The sequence below is a fragment of the Neophocaena asiaeorientalis genome, unplaced genomic scaffold, assembly GCF_003031525.2.
Source record: "Neophocaena asiaeorientalis asiaeorientalis breed wild unplaced genomic scaffold, Neophocaena_asiaeorientalis_V1.1 scaffold70, whole genome shotgun sequence".
In the NCBI taxonomy this organism is placed as follows: Eukaryota; Metazoa; Chordata; class Mammalia; order Artiodactyla; family Phocoenidae; genus Neophocaena; species Neophocaena asiaeorientalis.
Genome location: NW_020175410.1, coordinates 8,054,275 through 8,076,631, shown reverse-complemented (window position 1 = coordinate 8,076,631; position 22,357 = coordinate 8,054,275). Strand labels below are relative to the sequence as shown.

Genomic DNA, 22,357 nt, shown 5'->3' with positions numbered 1-22,357 from the left:
AAGTGTTCAGCTCAGTAACTTTAGCTTATGTATAAATTTAGATATCATTCTGAATTCTTATCAGACCACGTGACATGTTATCTCTCTCTGTGCCCTGTCATTCACAGAAGTGTTAAGTATGCTTTTTAAATTTTGGGTTTTTTAAAATTAATTTTAAAAAATTGATTTACAATTTTTTGTAAAAAAATTTTTTTGCAAAACTTTTTGTAAAAAGTTGATTTACAATGTTGTGTTAGTTTCTGCTGTACAGCAAATGCTTTTTAAATTCTGATCTAAAGTACTGGCAGAATGTCCAGCAATCAGGGAATTAGTGGGCCTTTAACCAGTTGTACTAGTATTCAAGGATCATTCAGATATGAATTCAGCTTACTGTATTATTAACTAGTCTAACTAAATATTGGTTAATTCAATTCTAGAATTTTCCAGGATTCAATACAAGCTTATTAGACTCACTTTCCAGGATCTTTTGCCTTCATCCTGTTTTTTTTTTTTTCTAAATGTAAACATTTGTCTGACCCTAGTGTTGCTATCACTGGCAATGGCTCTCTGAGTGCATTAATGTTTTTCAACAAACATTTATTGAGAATTTACCACATTCCATGCATTCCAACGAAGTGCTTGAAAAACAAATTAACTGAGGCATACTGGGGGTTACAGGAGAATTTGTGGGTTTTTAAAAAATATGCTGGGATTGAGTTAATCTGATCCTAGATTTTCCTTATGAACTAGCTGTTTGCAGTATGTTTTCAAATACAAAGCACACCTATGCTTACCCCCGTGAATACATTCTCAGACCCTGAGCCTAGCAAGGTGGCTGTGCTGGGGCTGAGGGCAATGAAGCGCTCACCTCTAGCTTGGCATCCAGGTCTGCGTCGGAGGCAACGACGTGTTCGTCTTCCTTCTTCCCTGTGGCTTTAATAAAGGCCTGCTTCGTTTCCCAATACTTCTGCTGCATCTTATTTACAACTGATTTATCTTGAGCATATCGATCGTGTAAGTCCCAGGGATAACTGCTAAAAGGCATTCGAAGAGCCATTTTACTCATGACTTTCAAAAAAGTTAAGATATTATAGTGTGAACAGATGTATCCAAACATTTACAACATTAATAAACATATAAGTACTTTCTTACATGGTTATTACACCAAAAGGTTAATCAAGTCTAACTTATACCAAAACCTTAAAAGTTAGTGAGGAAATTAAGAAACTTTTGCAGGAAATTGAGAAACTAAACCTTGAGGAGTTTAGATATCCAAAGACTGGACACACTCCTTTCAGAAGTAGACAAAGTGAGGCCAAGTCAGGCAAGGTGACTGCCTCAAGCACCCCAGTGAGTCAGAGATAAAGCCCAACACCAATGTTCTCTCCAGCCCAGCCTTACAGCCAACAATGAAGTGATGGCAGAAAAGTAGAGATAAGGGGCTGAAAAACAGCATACATCAAATCTGTCACAGAGGTACCTAACACAGTCAAACTCATAGAATCAGAGAATAGAATGGTGGTTTCCAGAGGTTGAGGAGGAAATGGGAAATTACTAATCGATGGGCATACAGTTTCCACGGTGCAAGGTGAGTAAGTTCTAGAGATCTGCTGTACAACACTGTGCCTAGAGGTCACAGCACTGAATTCTACACTTAAACGTTTGTTAAAAGGGTAGATCTCATGTTTAGTATTCTTACTACAGTCAAATAAAATTTTGAAAACAAGTATTAAAAAATTGATTATGTGTTTCTCATACTAAAACTTTAAATTCTTAAACATAAATGCTTAAAATACCGATAGGAAGCCATTCTTCAGGAACAGCACAGTGAAGATCATATCAAAAAGTATGTAAGGAAGAAATTGGAAAAAAATTCAATTCAGAATGAAATGGACTTCTGTAAAAGTGACCAGGGTACCCAAATATTGACAGAAAGTTTGCCACTGGTGTTCCAGCCCTCCTTGCTTTGTCTACACCTCCCTCCTGTCTAAGGTTCCTGTCCAAAAGCTCACACAAGACCCCCAGGCATCTCCCTCTGCAGACATGTAACTTCTTCCACCCCATCCCATTAGCACTCAAAATGTGCCAGACTTGTGTCCTAAAACAGAAATTGCTTTATACTACTATACCAAAATATGTATCTCAAAACTCGATGATTTACACTCTCCTGCCAGATAACATTTACAAGTTTCAATTCACACATTTGTTCTTAAAAAATCAGAGTTTCAGATGACTTCCTTAGCAATGGTTATCTTTGGAAAGAGGAGAAGGATTATGGTTTACTTTATGTCTTTCTGCATCATTTCAAAGTTTGGAATAAGTCCAGATATTTCATGTACAGGCATGATGACTGTACTTAATAATATTGTATTCAACACTGGAAATAGGCTAGGAGAGGAGCATTACTCTTCATGTGCACTCATCACACACAAAAAGTGGTAACTATAAAAGGAGATGATATGTTGGGACTTCCCTGGTGGGGAAGTGGTTAAGACTCTGTGCTCCCAATGCAGGGGGCCCAGGTTCGATCCCTGGTCAGGGAACTAGATCCCACATGCATGCCACAACTAAGAGTTTGCATGCCACAACTAAGGAGCCCGTGTGCTACCCACCTGCTGCAACTAAAGACCCAGAGCAACCAAATAAATTAATTAAATAAATTTAAAAAGATGGTATGTTAACTAGCTTGACTGTAGTAATCATTTCACTATGCATATCAAATTATATTGTACACCTTAAATATATATAATTTTTATTTAAAACATATAAATAAAAACCATTTTATTATGAGCTTAAATCAGAGAAAATAAGATGAAAATATGTATAACTTTTATGTAAAAGATAATCCCTCTACACAGTATGTGCATTAAAAGATGGTAAGAATATACTCCCCCAAACTGTGGCTACTTCAGGGGAAAGGAATTTTAAGAGTGGGGACTAGGATGGATTTCTTTCTATTGTGGTTTTTGTTTTTGTTTCTGTTTTTTTTGCGGTATGTGGGCCTCTCACTGCTGTGGCCTCTCCCGTTGCGGAGCACAGGCTCCGGACACGCAGGCTCAGCGGCCATGGCTCACGGGCCCAGCCGCTCCGCGGCATGTGGGATCTTCCCGCACTGGGGCACGAACCCGTGTCCCTTGCATTGGCAGGCGGACTCTCAACCACTGCGCCACCAGGGAAGCCCAGTTTTTTTGTTTTTTTGGTCAAAGGTCATGGATTAACAACAAAAAAATTCTATTCCGAGAGGGAAAAAAAGGACTTTAGAGGTCATTTAGTGAACATGCCTCACCCGTTATTTAACAAATGAGGAATCTTAGGTTTCAAAACGTTAAGAATCTTGCCCAAAATCACACAGGATTAAAATCCAAGGCTCTAAATCCCAGTGTAGTGCGCATTTCAATGTTCTCTGCAGCCCTTGTACTTCAGCAGCAAGCAATGAGGTGGCACAGTAATGGGAAAAGGACTATGGGGAAGGGCTCATCTCCTGGGACTCTCCAATCTCTCCTAGGTGGATGACAACTACCTACTTCCCTGAGCCTGCTGCCAGGATATGACAGCCATTACGAGGGTCACAGGATGAAGCCATCCTTTTGTCTTAATGAGGCAAGCTGGAACAATTAAAAAAAATAGTCTGACAATTCTTACAGAGCTGTCAAATGGGGATACTCAGGGAAACTAAATCCCTTAGCTATTTATTAATTACCTTTTAAAGCTCATTACATTTTAAGACATGCAAAGTACTTTTAAAGTTTGACATTTGATATTACAGAGGACTTGGACCTGATTGCTTCTCTACTGAGAGAGGAGGGATTAAGAAGTATATTCCTTGGGGCGCTAACCGTAGCGCAGCGGTTAAGAATCCGCCTGCCAATGCAGGGGACACAGGTTCGAGCCCCGGTCCAGGAAGATCCCACACGTCGCGGAGCAACTAAGCCCATGCGCCACAACTACTGAGCCTGCGCTCTAGAGCCCATGAGCCGCAACTACTGAAGCCCGCGCACCTAGAGTCCGTGCTCCGCAACAAGAGAAGCCACCGCAATGAGAAGCCCACGCACCTCAACGAAGAGTAGACCCCGCTTGCCACAACTACAGAAAGCCTGCACGCAGCAACAAAGACCCAACTCAGCCAAAAATAAATAAGCAAATAAATAAATTTATTTTAAAAAGTATATTCCTTATTATAATAAATTGTACCTTTGAAAAATGAAAATATGCAATGCACTTTTTCATGATACAAATTAAAGAAGGTAAAAAACGACAAAGATCTGCTTGCCCAGTGGATCAAGGTTTCAGAAGGGTTCAGAAACACTGCTTGTAACAGAACTGGAATTTATAAGTGGTTTAACATGCTGTTAGATGCTTTATAGGCATGTAAAAGGCAGTGATAACACTGTCATGTAATTACCACATCTATTTTATTCAGCATCATCTACTTCCAACCATGACTGACTCCTGAATGTTCATGAAGGTTGAAGTCATGACTATATATTAATGAGTCTGAGTTATTTTTATTGTTATTAGTTATATTGTTATTTTATAGCTGCCCTATATAAAATTCCCTTATAACCCTAATATTTGAAGTTGTAAATAAGACAGATTAAAAAATGTATCAACTCATTACACTGAAAAAAATGGTGGTAAGAAAAGCCATTGTTAGATTCCCAGGAGAAAGTTACACATAAATGAATTTCTTAGAGAATATTTTTGGTTATTGGTTTTCATATTACATTTAGTAGGGATACTGAAAACTTGACTATACTCAACATTGGGTATAGGCTAACAGGTTATTTACTGCTATTGTGACTCTTGATTTTTCCATTCAGTAGACATTTATTGAGCATATACTACGTGCTTTCCTCTTTCATTAGCCTCTCCCAGTTCAGAAGAGACAACAAATTACTTACCATTTGTGTCCTGACATGTTTCCTTCTTCTTCCTTTTCTACTGTTGATGATTTGGGGAGAAGGGACAGGGAAAAAGCATGAGAGGATAAGTTATATTATAACCTGAAATAAAACAAATATGTTTAACAGTTACACACTATATTATAATTATACATTAATTTGACACATATAAAGTTTTTCAATCTAAGCCATTTCTAGTTGTATCTTGGGGGCCAAACATTACTACACAGTATCACTGTACCCCAATGTCTAGAGTAGTTTAGTTAAGTAACACTGGAAGAAATATCCTCAATGAAGTTTAAGAAGTGAACAGGCAAGTTGAATGAAAAAAGCAGGTTGCAAAAGACTACATAAAATATGAGATGGTAACATTCCAAACAATACTCTGTATTGTTGAAATATACAAACATTATAGAGTGAAGGTATAAAGAATTGCATATGAAGGACGAACACTAAATTCCAAACAGCAGTTACCACTGCAGTGGGGATGGGGAATATTATTTGAGAGGAGTATACAGGGACTTTGTACCCATAATATTTTCTTTGATAAGCTAGGTGGTGAGTATACTGCATCTGTCTGTCTCTTTACAGATTTAAAATCTTTCATAATCAGTATTTCTAGAAGGTAAACCAACACATTGCAAAAACAAAAACAAACAAAAAGAATTGATAACCCAGAACAAGATACCAAGAAGGGTACAAAGGAGGAAAATGAGATTATTTCAGTTTTGACCAAGCAAGTACTGTATTTTCATCTCATTAGTAAATATGGGAGTCACTTGATGCCTTTGCCCCTCACTCCACTTGCCCCCCTCGTGGGAGCTAGCCAACCCCAGGGAGGGGCAGAGACAGCCAGCCCAGCCACACTTACCTACCAGTTACTGGAAAGAACGGAGAGCTCGCTACCTAAAGGAATGGCCTCTGACCAGACACAGACTGCTGGCCACTGGAGTGAATGCTCAGAGTGTGAATGCTCTGGCTACTTCAACAACATAAACCCAATCGTTCTCCCTCTACCTCAGAAACGGTCCTAACAACCAGGACCCCTAAAATGATCAGAGTTTCCAAGGCTTTTTTTTTTTTTAATTTATTTATTTGGGTGCACCGGGTCTTAGTTGCAGCACATGGGATCTTTGCTGATGCATGCAGGATCTTCATTTGCGTCATGCAGGTTCTTTAGTTGCAGCATGTGGGATCTAGATCGTTCCCTGACCAGGGATTGAACCTGGGCCCCCTGCATTGGGAGCGCACAGTCTTAGCCACTGGACCACCAGGGAAGTCTCTCCAAGGCTTTTAAAAAATGTTTTGAGGGAACGCAATTGAGGTGTTGATATTCCAGGCTTCAGGTACGGGGACAGGAAAGAGGAAGGACATTTTCTTAGAGTGTCCGGATGCCTCTGAAATGACAGCATCCCGTAACCAGCATCTCTCTTCTTCCTGGAGAGCATCCATGTGCTTTTTGGCCATTTGCATATCTTCTTTGGAGAAATATCTATTCAAGTCCTTTGCCTATTTTTTTAATTGGGTAATTTTTTTGTTATTGCATTATAGGAGTTCTTTATATATTCTGGATATTAACCCCTTCTTTGATATATGGTTTGCAAATATTTTCTCCCATTTGGTAGGTTGCCTTTTCACTGTTGATTGTTCTGTTTGCTGCAATTTTTTGATTATTAATATATTTAACAATGAGTTCTTTATAGTATAATAGAAAATAAAAATCACTAAACAAACTGCCCTTTTCCTGAAGTTTCAGGCTATTCCCAGATTATGGTGCCATACAGCAGTGTTCCTCATAGGATTGCTTACAAGTCAGTTACGCAGGAATCTTCTGGGGTGTTAACATGCAGATTCCTGGGCCCCATCCCTTACCTACTGAACTAGAGTTTCTGGAAATGGGTTTGGGAATCTGCATTTGTAAGGGGTTTTGCAAGTGATTCTTAAGCACATTAAAGTCTGAGAACCACAGCTAAATGGCACAAAGGAAAAATCCTCTCTAGAAATAGATCATTCTTGAACAAACTTCTGGATTATATATGGCACTTGAACAAAGGAATCACGGGTGGCAAAATCAGGTCAGCCTACAGGGGATATCTGAATGTCTCATGAGATGGCAGTTGCAGCCAGCACTTGCATCTCTTTTAATGTATGTTTCAGTCCCATACACCAGGGACAATCAATAAACATTTTAAGATTTACCGACAAAATCCATCTCATCTGGCCTATCACCTTCTAAATCCACAGTGTCAAAAGAACTACTTAAAAAAATTGTTATAATTCTCATCTGTTCATTCATTTCATTTCCACAGTTTGATTTATCAAACATTCATCGAGCATTTAATTAACATGTGGCAGGCACTGTCCCTGGCCTCAAGGAACCTATAGTCTAGATCAGCTCTGTCCAATAGAAATATACTATGAGCTACATAAGTAATTTTAAATGATCTAATAACCATATTAAAAAAGTAAAAAGGAATAAACCCACACATATATCGTCAATTAACTCACGACAAAGGAGCCAGGAATATACAATGGGGAAAGGACAGTCTCTTCAATAAATAATGTTGGAAAAACTGGACAGCTACATGTAAAAGAACAAAACTAGACTAGTGTCTCACACCATGTACAAAAATAAATTCAAAATGGATTAAAGAATTAAATGTAAGACCTGAAACCATAAAACTCCTAGAAGAAAACATAGCCAGTAATCTCCTTGACATAGGTCTTGGCAATAACTTTTTGAATCTGACAACAAAAGCAAAAATAAGTAAGTGGGACATCATACTAAAAGGCTTCTACTTTCTGCCTAGCAAAGGAAACCATCAACAAAATGTAAGGCAACCTACTGAATGGGAGAAGATATTTGCAAATCATATATCTGATATGGGGTTAATATCCAAAATATATAAAGAACTCATACAACTCAATTAGCAAAAGCAATCTGATTAAAAGATGGGCAGAAGATCAGAATAGACATTCTTCTCAAGAAGATGGACAACAGGTACATGAAAATATGCTTAGCATTACTAATCATCAGGGAAATGCAAATCAAAACCACAATGAGATATCACCTCAAACCTTTTAGAATGGCTATCATCAAAGGCAAGAAATAACAAGCACTGGCGAGGATGTGGAGAAAAGAGAACCCTTGTGCACTGTTGGTGGGAATGTAAATTGGCATAGCAACTATGGAAAACAGTATGGACGTTCCTCAAAAGATTAAAAATAGAACTACCATGTGATCTAGCAGTTCTACTTCTGGTTATTTACCTAAAGAAAATGAAAACACTAACTCAAAAAGATATTCACACCCCCATGTTCACTGAAGTCTTACTTACAATAGCTAACACATGGAAACAACTTATGTGTCCACTGATGGATGAATGGATAAAGAAATTGTTGCCTCTGTGTGTGTGTGTGTGTGTATACACACACATACACACGTACTTATAATGGAATATTATTCAGCCATAAAAAAGAAGGAAACCTTGCCATTCACAACAACATAAATGTACTTTGAGGGCATTATGCTAAGTGAAATAAGTCAGGTAGAGAAAGACAAATATCTTCTGATCTCTCTTATATGTGGAATCAAAAACACAGAAACAAAACAAAAAAACAGGCTCATAGATACAGAGAGCATATTGGTGGTCACCAGAGGTGGGTGGTGAGTGGCTGGAGAAATGGGTGAAAGGAGTCAAAAGGTTAAAAAAACACGGGCAAGTATACAAATAGACACCTTACCATACAAGATATACAAATGGGAAAAAAATCATATACAAAGACCCTGATAATAAGGGGATTATAAGAAAATAACAGATATGAGATATCCTACACATTGATTAGAATGGTTACATTCCAAACAAACAAACAAAGCTGAAAATACCAATCCTAGCAGGAATGTAGAATAACAGGAAAGTTCATTCATTTTTTAAAAAAAAGTAAAAAGAAAGAGTAAAAAAATTTAAATAATATATTTTATTTAACCCAATATATCTAAAATATTATTTCAACAGGCAATCAATTAAAAAATTACTAACTATACTTTGCATTCATGATTTTGTATCAAGTCTGAAAACTGGTATGTATTTTACACTTATAGTACATCTCAATTGAGACCAGCCACATTAAATGCTCAAAGGCTAGATGTGGTTATTGGCTATAATATCAGGCAGTGCAGGCTGAGCAGGAAAGACAGACGTATATAAACATAATTTCTAGATCCAAGACTCTTGACATTTGCAAGAGACATATAAAAAGATCTTCATGTATCCCCAAATTTGTAAACTCTGCTGTAAAAATATCATTTTCCCTTTAAAATACAATAAAGTCTATGTTTAGCTAATACTTCAATTCACGATTCTGCAGAGGAAGCTCTTTCTCCACTTCTGCCACAAAGCACTTATGAAAGAAGCCCAAAATGAATGGTATCAGGTCTCAAGGTTGTTAATAGCACAGAGAAGACTTCCTAAAGTTCTACTTGTGGTCACCTTACCTTAGGAGACAGGCAAGGAAGAGCAAGTATCAAGTTGCTCACGGACTGTGAGTCCCATGATAAGAAAAAGAAAAGCACCAATATTGTTAAGTTCAGCATGACTTGACCACATGAATGCTTGTGTTTCACTAAATTCTGTCTCCCCGGGGACAAAGCAGATGAGCCAATAATATTTAAGACCTACTCAAAGAAGTACGGGGGCTCCCCTGGTGGCGCAGTGGTTGAGAGTCCGCCTGCCGACGTGGGGGACACAGGTTCGTGCCCCGGTCCGGCACGTGACCCCAAGATCCCACGTGCCGCGGAGCGGCTGGGCCCGTGAGCCATGGCCGCTGAGCCTGCGCATCCGGAGCCTGTGCTCCGCAACGGGAGAGGCCACAACAGTGAGAGGCCTGCGTACCGAAAAAAAAAAAAAAAAAAAAAAACGTACGGGCCCAAGAGTTAATAAATCAATGAAAAGTTAGTTCCTAATTTTGATGTAGCAACCCTGAGAGTGGGAGGATGAGTGAGTGAGGAAAAGGTTCTATGTCTAAGACAAGTAATAAAGGGGAAAGATGTCTCCCTACTCAGAGGTGGGACTGCTGCTGATGCCAGCACCATCTTCTTGGGTGACACTAAGACAACCGACCTAATCCTCTTAGACCTTCCCAGGCTGCACCGTGATGGAATTATAATACTTCCACCTCAGGATCCGAGGCCAGGCATTAAAAGCAGGAGCTGTTCTCTGACACACACATGTGGCTGTGAGACCATCTCGCCACATGGGGAAAACTGGGAGAAGTGGGAGCAGGGATACTTTGTTCAGATTTTCTACAGGGGTTCTGTGCGGTCATTATGTTCATTCTCCTCTATGCTTTTCTTCATGCTTGGTATGTTGAGTCTTCAATTTTATCCACCCATGTGGACAGACCACAACTGTCCCACTTGTTTTTATTTCCAATAGCCATTGAAAAGCCATTTTGAACACACTGGTTGGCCAATACCTAAGCAAAAGTTTTTTCCAAATACCCCAAGGTTCATAGAACACTAAAGCAAGCCTGGTTTAAACAAAGTTTGATGCATTGCTACAAAGAGGATCCAGTCTGTCCGTGGCTGCCTCCAACCCTGATACTGGATTTTCCTCCTTGGAAATGTAACATGGCAGAGTATTTTCATTCCATACAGGCTGCCTTCAGCTGCTCTGAACATTTGTTCCAGCCCAGAACACTTCTCTATGAGTTTATGAAGTTAGCTGATAGCACCTCTGATTACATTTGAATTATGCAAAGAGTCTAAAATTCTTGAGCCAACGCTTACTCAGAGTAAAGGTAAGATGAGTAGTTATATTTCACCATATCAATATTCTCAACCCACAAAAATATTTCAGTAAGCTTCCTCTTGACTCACATTTCCTAAGTGTGTCCTGTTTCTTATGCAGTTTCATGCCTCAAATTAATTATCTTTCCAACTTTAGCAGTAGGTTTTTCTCTTCCCTCAGTGAGCAGGTTTTCTATTAGTTGGAGTACTAGCTGAAACTGAGTCCAGAATCCCTTTTTCCTATATCTGTACTGAGCATATGGTGGATTCTCTTGAATTGCAGATCGGAGCCACAGCCAAATTTGTCATTTGTCTAATTTATTCAAAATCTCTATTTTCTAACTAAAAATTGTCACCATCTTAGAGCACTTCAGTTCTGTTGTGCACACCAGCATTTAGCTTTCTTTGGGAAGTGGGCCATTTTTCCCCCCAAAAGAAACACACTTTTCAAGAGAACAGAACAGAGTCTTACAGTGATGTGGGTGCATGGGGGTATGTTTGAATCATCCCATAGTAAAATCACTCATTCCCAAACACCAGCTTCATGACACCACATGTCATTGAATCCAAGGTGCAAATCTGTTCACATTCCAACCTTCCTGAAACCAGGATGTGTTGTATAATCAATACCTTGTCAACTGTTTGGCAGTCATTTTTCTTTCTTCATGGAACATAAAATGGTAAAAGAGCTTATAAGCAATAGTTTCTTATATTTGATCAAATACAGAATAATTCTTTAAAACTAACCTCTATAAAATTATACATCACTATTTGCCATAGACTTTTGGGGCTATTTGTATATAAGTGAACAGGAGAATCTGAAGTCAGGGGATGCCAAGTGCTGCCTGTGATGGGGAAGAAGTGCCATGGATTAGGAAGGTGCCCAGGGTTAGACGAACAAAGAAGTCAGGGCAACGAGCTGGCTTCCTACATAGCCTCTGGGCTGGGATTCTAAGAATCAGTAGCTGCTGGTCAGGGGAAGGGCAGGAGTGTGTGTGGGTATGTGGGGAGGGTATTATACCAGGCAGAGGGAAAGCAATGAACAAATTGCTTCCACGGTAGAACTGCATGGTGTGTGTGTGCAACCAACTGTAAGCAGTTATGCATTCCTAGAACTTGAAGAACAGGAGCTGTGACTGGGGACACATGGGGACCAGTCTCTCCTGGAGGGTAGACATTTGATGCTGTCTATTTCAAATGAAGTGGTCACTTTCTATGTCCTGTCTTTGCTGCAGTTCCTAATTGACTTTCCGTAACAAACGTTGGATGCCTTTGGCAGATCTCTTGGGTTTAGCTTCCAATTGCAGGATACTAATTTATATAATTTTCTCCTCATTCCATCTTTCTGTTTTCTCAGAGATCAACTTCACCTAGAAATATTACCAGTTTTCAACAGTTGGTTTTGTTTCTCTGATGCATAACCTCAGAACTAATACAAGCTGTATAATTTAAGAGCCTAGAGGGAGTTGAGAAAACAATGGAATGAAGCCTCTTCCTTTTAAATTGGGGAACCTGTGATCCAGAGAGAGCAAAGCAAATCAGCTTCAGAGCCAGGGCTCAGATACAGGCTCCTGATGACTTGCCAAATGAAGAAACACACATTTGTCAGAGGTTCTAGGTGCCACATTAAAAAACAATTTATGTTTGTACTTTTTATTTTGTTCAATGTATTTTTCATCTTTTTTTCCCAGAAGTTTACCTCTAGTCACTTTCTCTTATGTCTACAATGATTTTTATAATTTCCCATATAGAGAAGGAAAAGTGTTTTAAATATAAATATTTAAATGGTTTCAGTAGAAATGGGGAGGAAAAAACTAAAACAATTCCTCCAGGCATAATTAACTATATTTATTTTTATTATTATTTCAATCTTGATTCAACAAACTGTGTTCACACATAGTTGATAAAGAGAGATCCCTGTGGAAGGTGGGAAGTTGAATTATCTTCTATTCTTTCAAAAGCTAAACATTAATTAACGTAATGTGATTTTGACTAGCTTTTATGGGTGTTTTTCTATGTCTCAGATATCATACAGCCTTCCTTTTCAGATTTTGATAGGGTTATGACTACTTGAGCATTCCATATAACTTTAAATGGATTCTGTTTCTAGCTGAGTTTGGGTCTCCTGCAAATGATTTTTGACATTTCATAAATTCACAAGCAAATGTGAAACACCATCATGATTTAATTTTATGAGTCATGCTTTAATTTTGTGAGTCAGCAAATCCTACAGGAGGAAAGCAGAATCCTAACCTTATTCAAGGCAGCTAAAAGATAGATGATAGATGAGTTTTTATTTAAACCCTACACATGCAAGCTTGCATTTTCTGTTAATGAATTGGGGCTTAGGATATTTTAAAAATATTTTTAAATGATCGCTCACATTTCAAAACAGCTCAAGTATTACATACAGGCATTAATTAAGCTTAATAACTCCCTAACTCTATTAAAATCACATCCTGAAGTAAATATTTTTAACGCCAGTATAACTTGTCTCCCAATATGCTGCTCAATATAAAATCCGGGAAACCCACGACCATGCCACAAATCTGTCCCTCCTCCAAGTCACTTCACTATCTGGCCTCACTTGGCTCATCTATAAAATAGTAGACTAGGCTAGCTGACATCTAGGATGCCCTCAGTCACAAAACCATGAAGCTAATTTTAATTATTTTCAGAGATATTTACATCTAAGAGAAAGCTTAGAGATAATGAACACAACATCTTCCTTTTTAAAGATAAGGAAATTGGGTTTCTAGAAAAAGAGACTTTTCCAAGATCAGCTTAAAGATCAAGTTTATGAGGAGGAATTCTGGGACTGAAACACTCATCAGCTGATTAGCAACCTGGTGCTTTCCTGAGTCTCTTCCTCTCTTTCAAGAGATGTCTCTCAAAGGAAAATATCAAATATAGTATCCCATATTTGAAAAAAAATTTTAAAAAAAGCCAATGTATTCTCTAAAAGGCTTTCATCCTTAACATTAATATTAGTTAAAAATATTATGTCCCCACGAAACAAACTAAAATCAAAATAAACCGCAAACTCAAATTGTTCACAAGGGGCACAATCTAGGTCTTGCTCTTCTTTCTCTTGCTTACAGCCCTGCTTGCAAAGGAGGAGTAAGGGTGAATTTTGTGCTGCAACAAAACTCATGATGGTAGTAATGAAGAGGCTGGCATTGAACACAACAAACCTCAAGGAAATCTAAAAGAGCAAATAATACGAAATGGATTAGAAGACTGGAAACAGAAAAAGAACAAATAGGGTATCTTTGCTAAAGAAAGGATTTTTAAAAACCCTTGCTGTATAAATTATATTCACCCTTGATTTTATTTAGGTTGGTTTATGTAACTTTCAAATGTCAATTCAAATTTAGCATACGTATGGATTTTAATCTCTGGTACTTACAGTGGCTTTTTCTCTGAAAGCTTAATGTCACAAGGTGAAGAATGAAGGAACACCCTAGTCAGACAAAGGTCTCAATCAACTTCTGTCAAGAAATACTAGAGCCTTCAACTGCCAGCATAGAACATTATTAAATGATGGGAATACATGTTTTCCTTAAATTAAATGTTAAAACTGCATTTTATAATTGGGATAAATTTTTTTATGAAAGATTAATCTGAGATAAACTAACTTTCTCATCCGAGACTATGGTGTCCAATACATCAGCCGCTTGAAATATGGCTAGTTTGAAATATTTCAAACACACATGGCTATTGAGCAACTTGAAATATGGCTAGTTTGAAATCAGATATGCTTTCAAGTAAAACACACTCTATAATCTGCAGACTTAGTAACCCCCCAAAAGTAAAATGTCTATTAAGAAATTTGTATTTTATACTCCTTTATATTTTATGTTGATAAAATTATATGTATTTTATATTGATATATGTATATTTAAATTTTATATAACTATATAGCTATATTATATATAAATATATATTTACATATTATATGTTATATTTAATTATGTTCATACTTATTTATATTTTATATATGTATTTTTATAGTTTATGTTGAATAATATTTTGGATATATTAGGTTACATAAGTATATCATCTAATGCCCCCTGCTTCTTTTCAGTTGTTTCAATGTGCCTCCTAGAATGTTTTAAATTACACATGTGGCTGCCCTTATATTTTTATTGGACAGCCTTGGTCTACGGCATTAAACAAAGCAGCAAATGGCTAAAAATTAATTCCGTAACTCAGGTCATCAATCTTCTGTACAAATATAAATACCTTCAAACAGTTTTCTCCCCAGAATCTCTGACAATTATCCTGTCAGAGATGTCATTACAAAACTAAAATCTTATTTATATACATGTATATGTATATATACAAAGACCATATATGTGTATATATACATGTATATCTAATCTTTTAAAATGAACTACAAAATGGCTACAATTCACATTTTCATAATAAGTTGCTTTAAAAAGGTCCAACTCTATATGCAAAATATACTGCTTTAAATCAGATTCACAGGAATGATTATGTGAAGTGGATGAACTAACTTTAGGCCATCAAAAGGACAATCAATCTCTCTCTCTCTCTCTCTCTCTCTCTCTCTCTCTCTCTCTCTCTCTCTATATATATATATATATATATATATATACACACACACACATATGCACATATATAAATACCTACAAATATAAAATATAAAATGCATACATATATTTATAAATGAAATATACATAATTCATATATAAATATGAATGGTTAATAATATTACAAGCGTGAAGGAAGAAAAAGAATGTGAATGTAGTGACGACACCTATATGAAATAACACAAAGCATAACGTCAACAATCAGAACAATTTGGGAGATACTACTGTTTACAAAGTTCTCTTTCTTTAAGGTTAAATTCATAATTGAAAGCCTCTTAAAGAGATGATCAAGTAATTTCTTAGGCCTCCTCAGGATCACTCAGAGATAGGAGAGAACTTACAGATCATTCAGTCCAATCTTCCCCTTTCATAGATGAGCCAACTGAGGCCCAGGATTGAAGGAAATTTCCCAAGGCACAGAGTAAGCTTTTTTCATTAGTTTTAAATTACTGAAACACACATACACCAGTACGTGGTTTATAAAATATCTATGCTGTGCACAGGTCCTGTAAACAAACCTACACAGCTCCTTTCTCTGGAAACAGCACGGATTCAAGGACTTTCCTTGGTAAAGTAGTGGCCCCTAAATCATGTTGGAGTTTGGGCTGGTTTAAGAGCAAGGGATGAAGGCAGCCCAGGCAGGGGAGGGAGATGCAGGAGTAGGACCTTTAAATAAAAGTCAGCAGCAAAGGGAAGTGGGCAGAAAGAGAGAGCTTTGTATTTTCATGTACCCCAATTAACAGAGCCACCCTTGGGTCATCTACTTGGTGTTATTTGAGAACTAATACAAGATCCTTTTTCCAGGTTCTTGTTACTTTCTTAGGGAAGACGTTTACTGGAATAAACGGCAGCAATAGTGCTGTTATTATTAATAGTGAATAAATTATTAACCATTATTCATAGCAAATAAGGCACAAGACCAATTATTTTGGTGGGAATCAGGAAAGACAGGTCCATTGGACATATACCTGGTAAGGCACGTAGCATAACCAGGTAGAACCACCACGAAGTAGCTCAAAGGCACAGAGCTTCAGGTCAGGAGTGCAAAGAAGAGAGAAGCAGGAAACAGAAAGAGGCAAGTGGTTTGGTACCAACACAAAGTTTACCTACTTCACAATGTTGCCCATGCTGCCTACGGCAACACGGAGGAAAGAGTATTAGATACAAGGACACTCAACTCCTGGCCTTCAGGGAGCAGCAGGTAGAAGGAGAATCCCCAGGGTGGTGATGACCAGCCTCCCTCCTCATGCTCTATGCGGAATCACGGCCCTGGGCATTGTGCTGGGCCCCTTCTCTCACGGCTTCCACTCATCACCACTACTCACTTCTTTGGAACCATCCAGCACCATGACTATAACCACTGCTGTTCCTTTCTCTTCAGAAGGGACAGGTCTTACCCTTTTGCCCCTTCCCACCTTGGTCCATCTATTATCCCTTCTCTTTCAAGTTAATCAACCTCCCTTTCTGCCATCAACCCATACCCTCCAATCTGTTTCTTCCTCCAGTTACCATCCTCTTCCTTCTCTTCACAAAGTTCTTCTATGCCCACACAGTCTGGTTCCTTTCTCCACCACACCAGAGAAAGGTTTTCACCAGGAACCCAACTCAAGTGCTCCTCTCACTTGACCTTTGACTAAGCTCCCCTCCTTGACTTCTCAGAAAACACTCTCTATACTTTGGTAATTTTTCAGTTTCCTTTGTTAGCTCCTTTCCCTCTGTGTGCAATGATATCTTGAATATCATTGCTCTACAAGGTTCCAACCTTGGCCGTCTTCTATTACACTTTACTTGCTCCCTCTAGGTGATTTAATCCACTTCTGTGGCTTCAACCAACAGCTGTATGCCAACAACTTCCAGAATTAAACACCTCTCCAGAGACTACAGTAGGGGGATCAAAATGTGGATTTGGTGCTCTGCAGAGGTATATAACTCTCCATTTTCCTGTGGTCATCTTCACCTGGATGTCCGACAGGCACTTCAAATTCAGCACCTCTAAAACTAGAATTATCTCTCTCCATCTCCACCCCCAAATGTTTCTTTTTTCTGTGGTCCCTATGTTAATTACCAGCACAAAATCTACTGAGTGGCCTAAGTTAGAAACTTGACTTCTTTCTCATCTTTAGCTGCTGGTCTCCAAGTTCTCTCCATTCTACCTCCTAAAAGGCTACTAAATACATCTTCTCCTTTCTAGATTCACAGCCAGGGCTTAGTCTAGGCCTTCAGAGGCAAAACCATCCCTGTATCTGCCCACTCCAATCTTTTACACCATGGTCTGAACTATTTCTATAATATGCAAATCTAATCATACCATCCTCCTACTTAAAATGCTTTAATTGCCTTCTCTTGTCCCTAGAGAAAGTCCAAACTTTGTAGCAAAAAAACCAAGCCCCTTCACATTCTGGCCCCTTCCCAAAAATATTCACCTCACACAGAACTATTCCTTCTGGTCATTTCAGAATGCTAGAACTTTCCTGAATATACTATCTCATTTCAAGGCTTTGCAAAGTTTCCCTCCATTTGAAGTGACCTCCCCTCCTTTGTCCAACTGGCCAAACTTAACATCTTATTTCACGACTCTCAAATGTCACCTCCTCCGTGAAGTCTTCCCCAACCCAACACCTGCCCTCCTGCTCCACACTGATGCTAGTGGTGCCTTACATTCCCATTATTCTCCTGTGATGAGCTGATTACATCTGCATGCCCCACACTAGCCTGGAAGTCCCTTGAAGGCAGGGACCCTAACTGGTTCATCTTTGCCTCCTTACACCAAGCACAGAACCTGAAACACAGTAGGCCTTTAGTAAATATGTGCTGGACAAAGGGCAATAATTTTGTGCTACCATTTATGGTGCATTTTACATGTGTGAAGCACTTGGAGTTAATGCCCACATCAGAAGGGGATACAACCCCATTTTGCAAGTGAGAAAAAAAGCTTAGAAAGGTGAAATAATTTGCCCAAAGTCAACAGCTAGTAAATTCAAGGCTGCTTTTGACCTCTGAACTCCTGTTTCTAAGCACTCCACTCTACTCCTGGACCAAAGGGACTGGATACTGGGCTTGGTTTCTATAAAAACAATCTCTCCTAATCACAGGCTCAGGCGCTGTGTTAGCCCCAAATCCATTACCACCACGGTGCTTGTGCAAAACAAAACCTTGCTGAAGACTCCTGGCGGCTATCAGGGTTCCTACCCATAAGAAGAGCGGGACACCATTTATCACAATTAGCTCCTTGGTCCCTGGCTTAGGATGCGCTACCCCAGAAACATGCAGAGAAGGCTGGATTTCCCCCACGTACCATTAGGTTTCCATGCCCTACCCTGGGAACAGAGAAGTGGGTGGGTGTGAGAGATCATGATGACGGATTTTAATGTGTGCTCTGGGAAAATAGCTGCAAAACTTTACAGTCACTCGTTGTACAAATACACCACAGAATGAGAGGAACTTCCCACTCTCAAGTCTAGACTCTCAGGGCTAGCAATATACCATTATCTATATATTCATTGGTCCATCACTGAATATATATACCTCGTGTTTCCCACCCACAGTCATGCATTCAGTTGTCTTTTTCAGTCACCCTCTTTTAATTCTATGTAATTTCTGTTAAACGTATTCTAAAACTGACCTCTTTAATTTCCTCTAATTCTAATGACTTTTTAATGTCAGTCCCTTATTTTCTACTAATACCTCTACCGCCTCTCCGTGACTATAGACCACATAATTGAAATCAGTCCTGTGCTTACGTTGATTAACACATTTAAGCCTCTCAATTCACAGGTGATCAAACTTGCCCAAGGTCACTCAGCTAATGAGGGATACACATGAATACTGGGCTCCAGGCATGAGGACTATTTGCCAGTATTCTTTCCTTCTGTATACCTGGGTACTGTGTGGTGAACTCTCTCTCTCCACTCCCAACCTTTTCTGACCTGCCAAATTCCTACTGGCCCTTTAAGACTTAACTCAAGGGTCACCTCCTCCAAAAATCTTCTCAGGTTTTCTCTGCTCTCTCTCCTGTCAGTTGGGTACCTCTGCCCTGGGCTTCATTCCCTCCCCACTTTTCCTGAAATGTAATTGTCACCTGACCCTTTGATCTCCCTCACTAGGCTGCAGCCTCCTCCAGAGCAGTGTAGAGTCTGGGTCTTGTCTTGCGATTCCCAGTTCTGGAACAATGCATGGCATATAACACACACATAACAAATGCTTGCTGAAAACTCAGTAGTGACCCCACTCCTCTGATTTGGCCAAAGGCCTGATGAACGACATCATCTGACTTAGGAGGACAGACTTCCTATCATGAGCAATGCCATTTTCTCAGCTTTCCATGAACTCATTCTCTCCCTAGGTTTACACTGAGACAAGTAATTACCATTAGTTGAGGAATTACTACTTCTCAGACTGACATGAATGCTTCGTGCACAGTATGCTTATTCTGACAACACTGTCCAGTGGACATCATCCTCATTTTATGGATGAAGCTCAAAATCAGTTACTTAACCAAAGTAACTGGCCTACAGTTACAGAGAAGAAAGGCTTTGTTTTAAAAGAATATATAGGGCTTCCCTGGTGGCACAGTGGTTGAGAGTCCGCCTGCTGATGCAGGGGACACGGGTTCGTGCCCCGGTCCAGGAAGATCCCACATGCCGCGGAGCGGCTGGGCCCGTAAGCCATGGCCGCTGAGCATGTGCGTCCGGAGCCTGTGCTCCGCAACGGGAGAGGCCACAACAGTGAGAGGCCCGCGTACCGCAAAAAAAAAAAAAAGCTTAAGTAAGTTGCTCAAGGTCACATGGCTAATTAAGTGTTGCAGCTGGGGTTCCAATTCTGCTCTATTGGGATCCAAAACCTATCCTCTGCCCATCCTCCATGGCATTAAATATGATAGTGGTATAAAACGTGACAGCTTGAGGAAAAAAATGTTCCTTCTGTAGGTATCGGTATTGGAGTTAAAGGCTTTGCTGAGGCAGATTCTGGATGGGGGTGAGGATGCGAATGAGATTAATTAATTAGTGATCTATGTTGACTCATACACAAAAACATACAGATAGCATCCTTGTCCATGGTTCCCATAAATCTGATAGTGCAGATGGAGTAAAAAGGCCATTAGTAGCCGGTGCACTGATCCTAAACGTTGCCACCTACCCTCAGGCTTCTAGACGTGGGGCTCAACCAATAAAGAGGAAAAATCCTTCCTGATCCTTGTGGACTATTAACTTCACCACCTTCTCCTGTGTGAGGTTTCTATAACTTAAAAGTTCACACCAATACAGGTTTACCCTGCCTTGTCATTTCACAGTTGCCACACTTCTCTTCCTCTGATAAAACTGCCTGCACCTGAAAAAAAAATGTACTGTTTAGTCAAATACACTGAAAATGCAGCAGTTTTGAAGGTTTTCTTTTGAGTAACAAAATTGTCCATATTTTTTCGTAAGATTGATGTGGAGAGAAATGCATGGTAATAAAGATGCTCAGAGAAAGCAGTCAGATAGGGTCTCAGGTGGACCAAATGAAGCAAAGACAGCTATAAAATAAACTTGCTAGGCATTTACCATCCAGTGTCTTTAGCATGTAATGTCCCATGGATGGAGTGTCCAAGGTCAGTTTTTTTTAGCCTTGGGTCTCTCCACTATTATAATGAGTACTCAGTAGCTTAACTGTCATTTTCTAAAGATTCATCTTTAATGACAGTACAACTCTTTACCTCTGTGATGCAAAAAAGATCCAATTAGAAAGCTACATCTCCTTAAATTAAATATATACATGGCAGTCTGAAACCAAACAATGATAATCGAAGTATTAAGGATTATAAACTGATTTTGCCCCTATGGTATTCTCTACACATGATGTTTCAAAAATAAAGACTGCAACCTAAAACAACAAAAACAAAAAGAATGGTTTGGGGCTTCCCTGGTGGCGCAGTGGTTGAGAGTCCGCCTGCCGATGCAGGGGACACGGACGGGTTCGTGCCCCGGTCCGGGAGGATCCCACATGCCGCGGAGCAGCTGGGCCCGTGAGCCATGGCCGCTGAGCCTGCGCGACCGGAGCCTGTGCTCCGCAATGGGAGAGGCCACAGCAGTGAGAGGCCCGCGTACCGCAAAAAAAAAAAAAAAAGAATGGTTTGAAAATTCACTCAAAAGTAAAAAATGTGTGTTTTAAACAGAAGGTAAGAAATTGAGTCTGGAGCACAGATTTCAAAGTAATAAGCGTTTCCTATTTCATTCCCCCACCCCAAGGAACAGTTCAGATCTCAGAAAAACTAAAGGTCCACAGAAACCAACCTGACATTTTTCTGGTGAGGCTTTACTGAAATGTTTAGACATGAACATGTTTGCAATGAGTCATAATTTATAGGACCTTAATGGCCAATGCCTTATGTGCGTTTCTTCCTACATTCAATAGCATTTTCAAACCAGCTGGTGGTACATTTTCCAGGCCCTGATAATTTGTATAAAGTTACCAGATCTCAGTTACTAAGGCTGCCACCCAGCACCCTTTCTCGTGATAATTTTTTATGCTATCTAAACAGGAGAACCTGATTCCCTTTTTGAACTAGAACTCTCCCCCAACCAGCCAGTTAATGCCTTTCGCCAGAGAAAGGGCGCACGCACTATTTTTAAGACCCCCAAAGAGAAGTTGAGGGGCCTTCGGGGCACTCCAAGTAAAAAGGCAATGGGAAACGTTAATGGGGAGCCGCTCTGGGCAAAGGCAGACGCGGTAACCGGATATGTTCCTTTCTAGAGGAAGCAGGAGCTGCGATAGCCGCGAGGCAGGAAAGGCGGTGTCAGCAGCACCTAAAGGAAACGGGCGCGCCAGGGTTGGCAAGGACCTGGCCTGCTTAGGGACTCTCGCTCCAGTCGGGTCCGAGGTTGGTGAGCACTTCGCCCGCGGGAGATCAAGCTCAGGCCTCCCGGTACTAGTGATTATAAAGAGTACCCATCTGCTCCCTGCCACCTCCGCCAAAGACGGGCTAAAGGAAGAGAAAAAGCAAACACCAGGAGCCGCGGCAGGTGAACTCGTCAACAAGTCAGCCCCGGACGCAAGTCCCTGCCCAGGAGGGACCTCGGGGTCCTGGGGCCGAA

At 39.7% G+C, this 22,357-nt stretch overlaps 1 protein-coding gene across 13 annotated transcripts in view; it reads right to left on the bottom strand.

Annotated features, from left to right (window-relative positions):
• The window catches only part of ICA1 (islet cell autoantigen 1), a 144,137-nt gene that overhangs the window by 121,078 nt on the left and 702 nt on the right, over positions 1-22,357 (bottom strand). For 4 of the 13 annotated variants that reach the window (XM_024767145.1, XM_024767156.1, XM_024767157.1 and 1 more), the window contains exons 2-3: positions 4,881-4,982; positions 848-1,013 (exon numbers count right to left, since the gene is read on the bottom strand). In XM_024767145.1, coding sequence (XP_024622913.1) covers positions 848-1,013; positions 4,881-4,897 — 183 coding nt within the window. In that variant the 5' untranslated portion in view covers positions 4,898-4,982. The remainder of the gene's footprint in view (positions 1-847; positions 1,014-4,880; positions 4,983-22,357) is intronic. The other 9 variants (XM_024767148.1, XM_024767147.1, XM_024767153.1 and 6 more) reach the window with 5 other exon arrangements.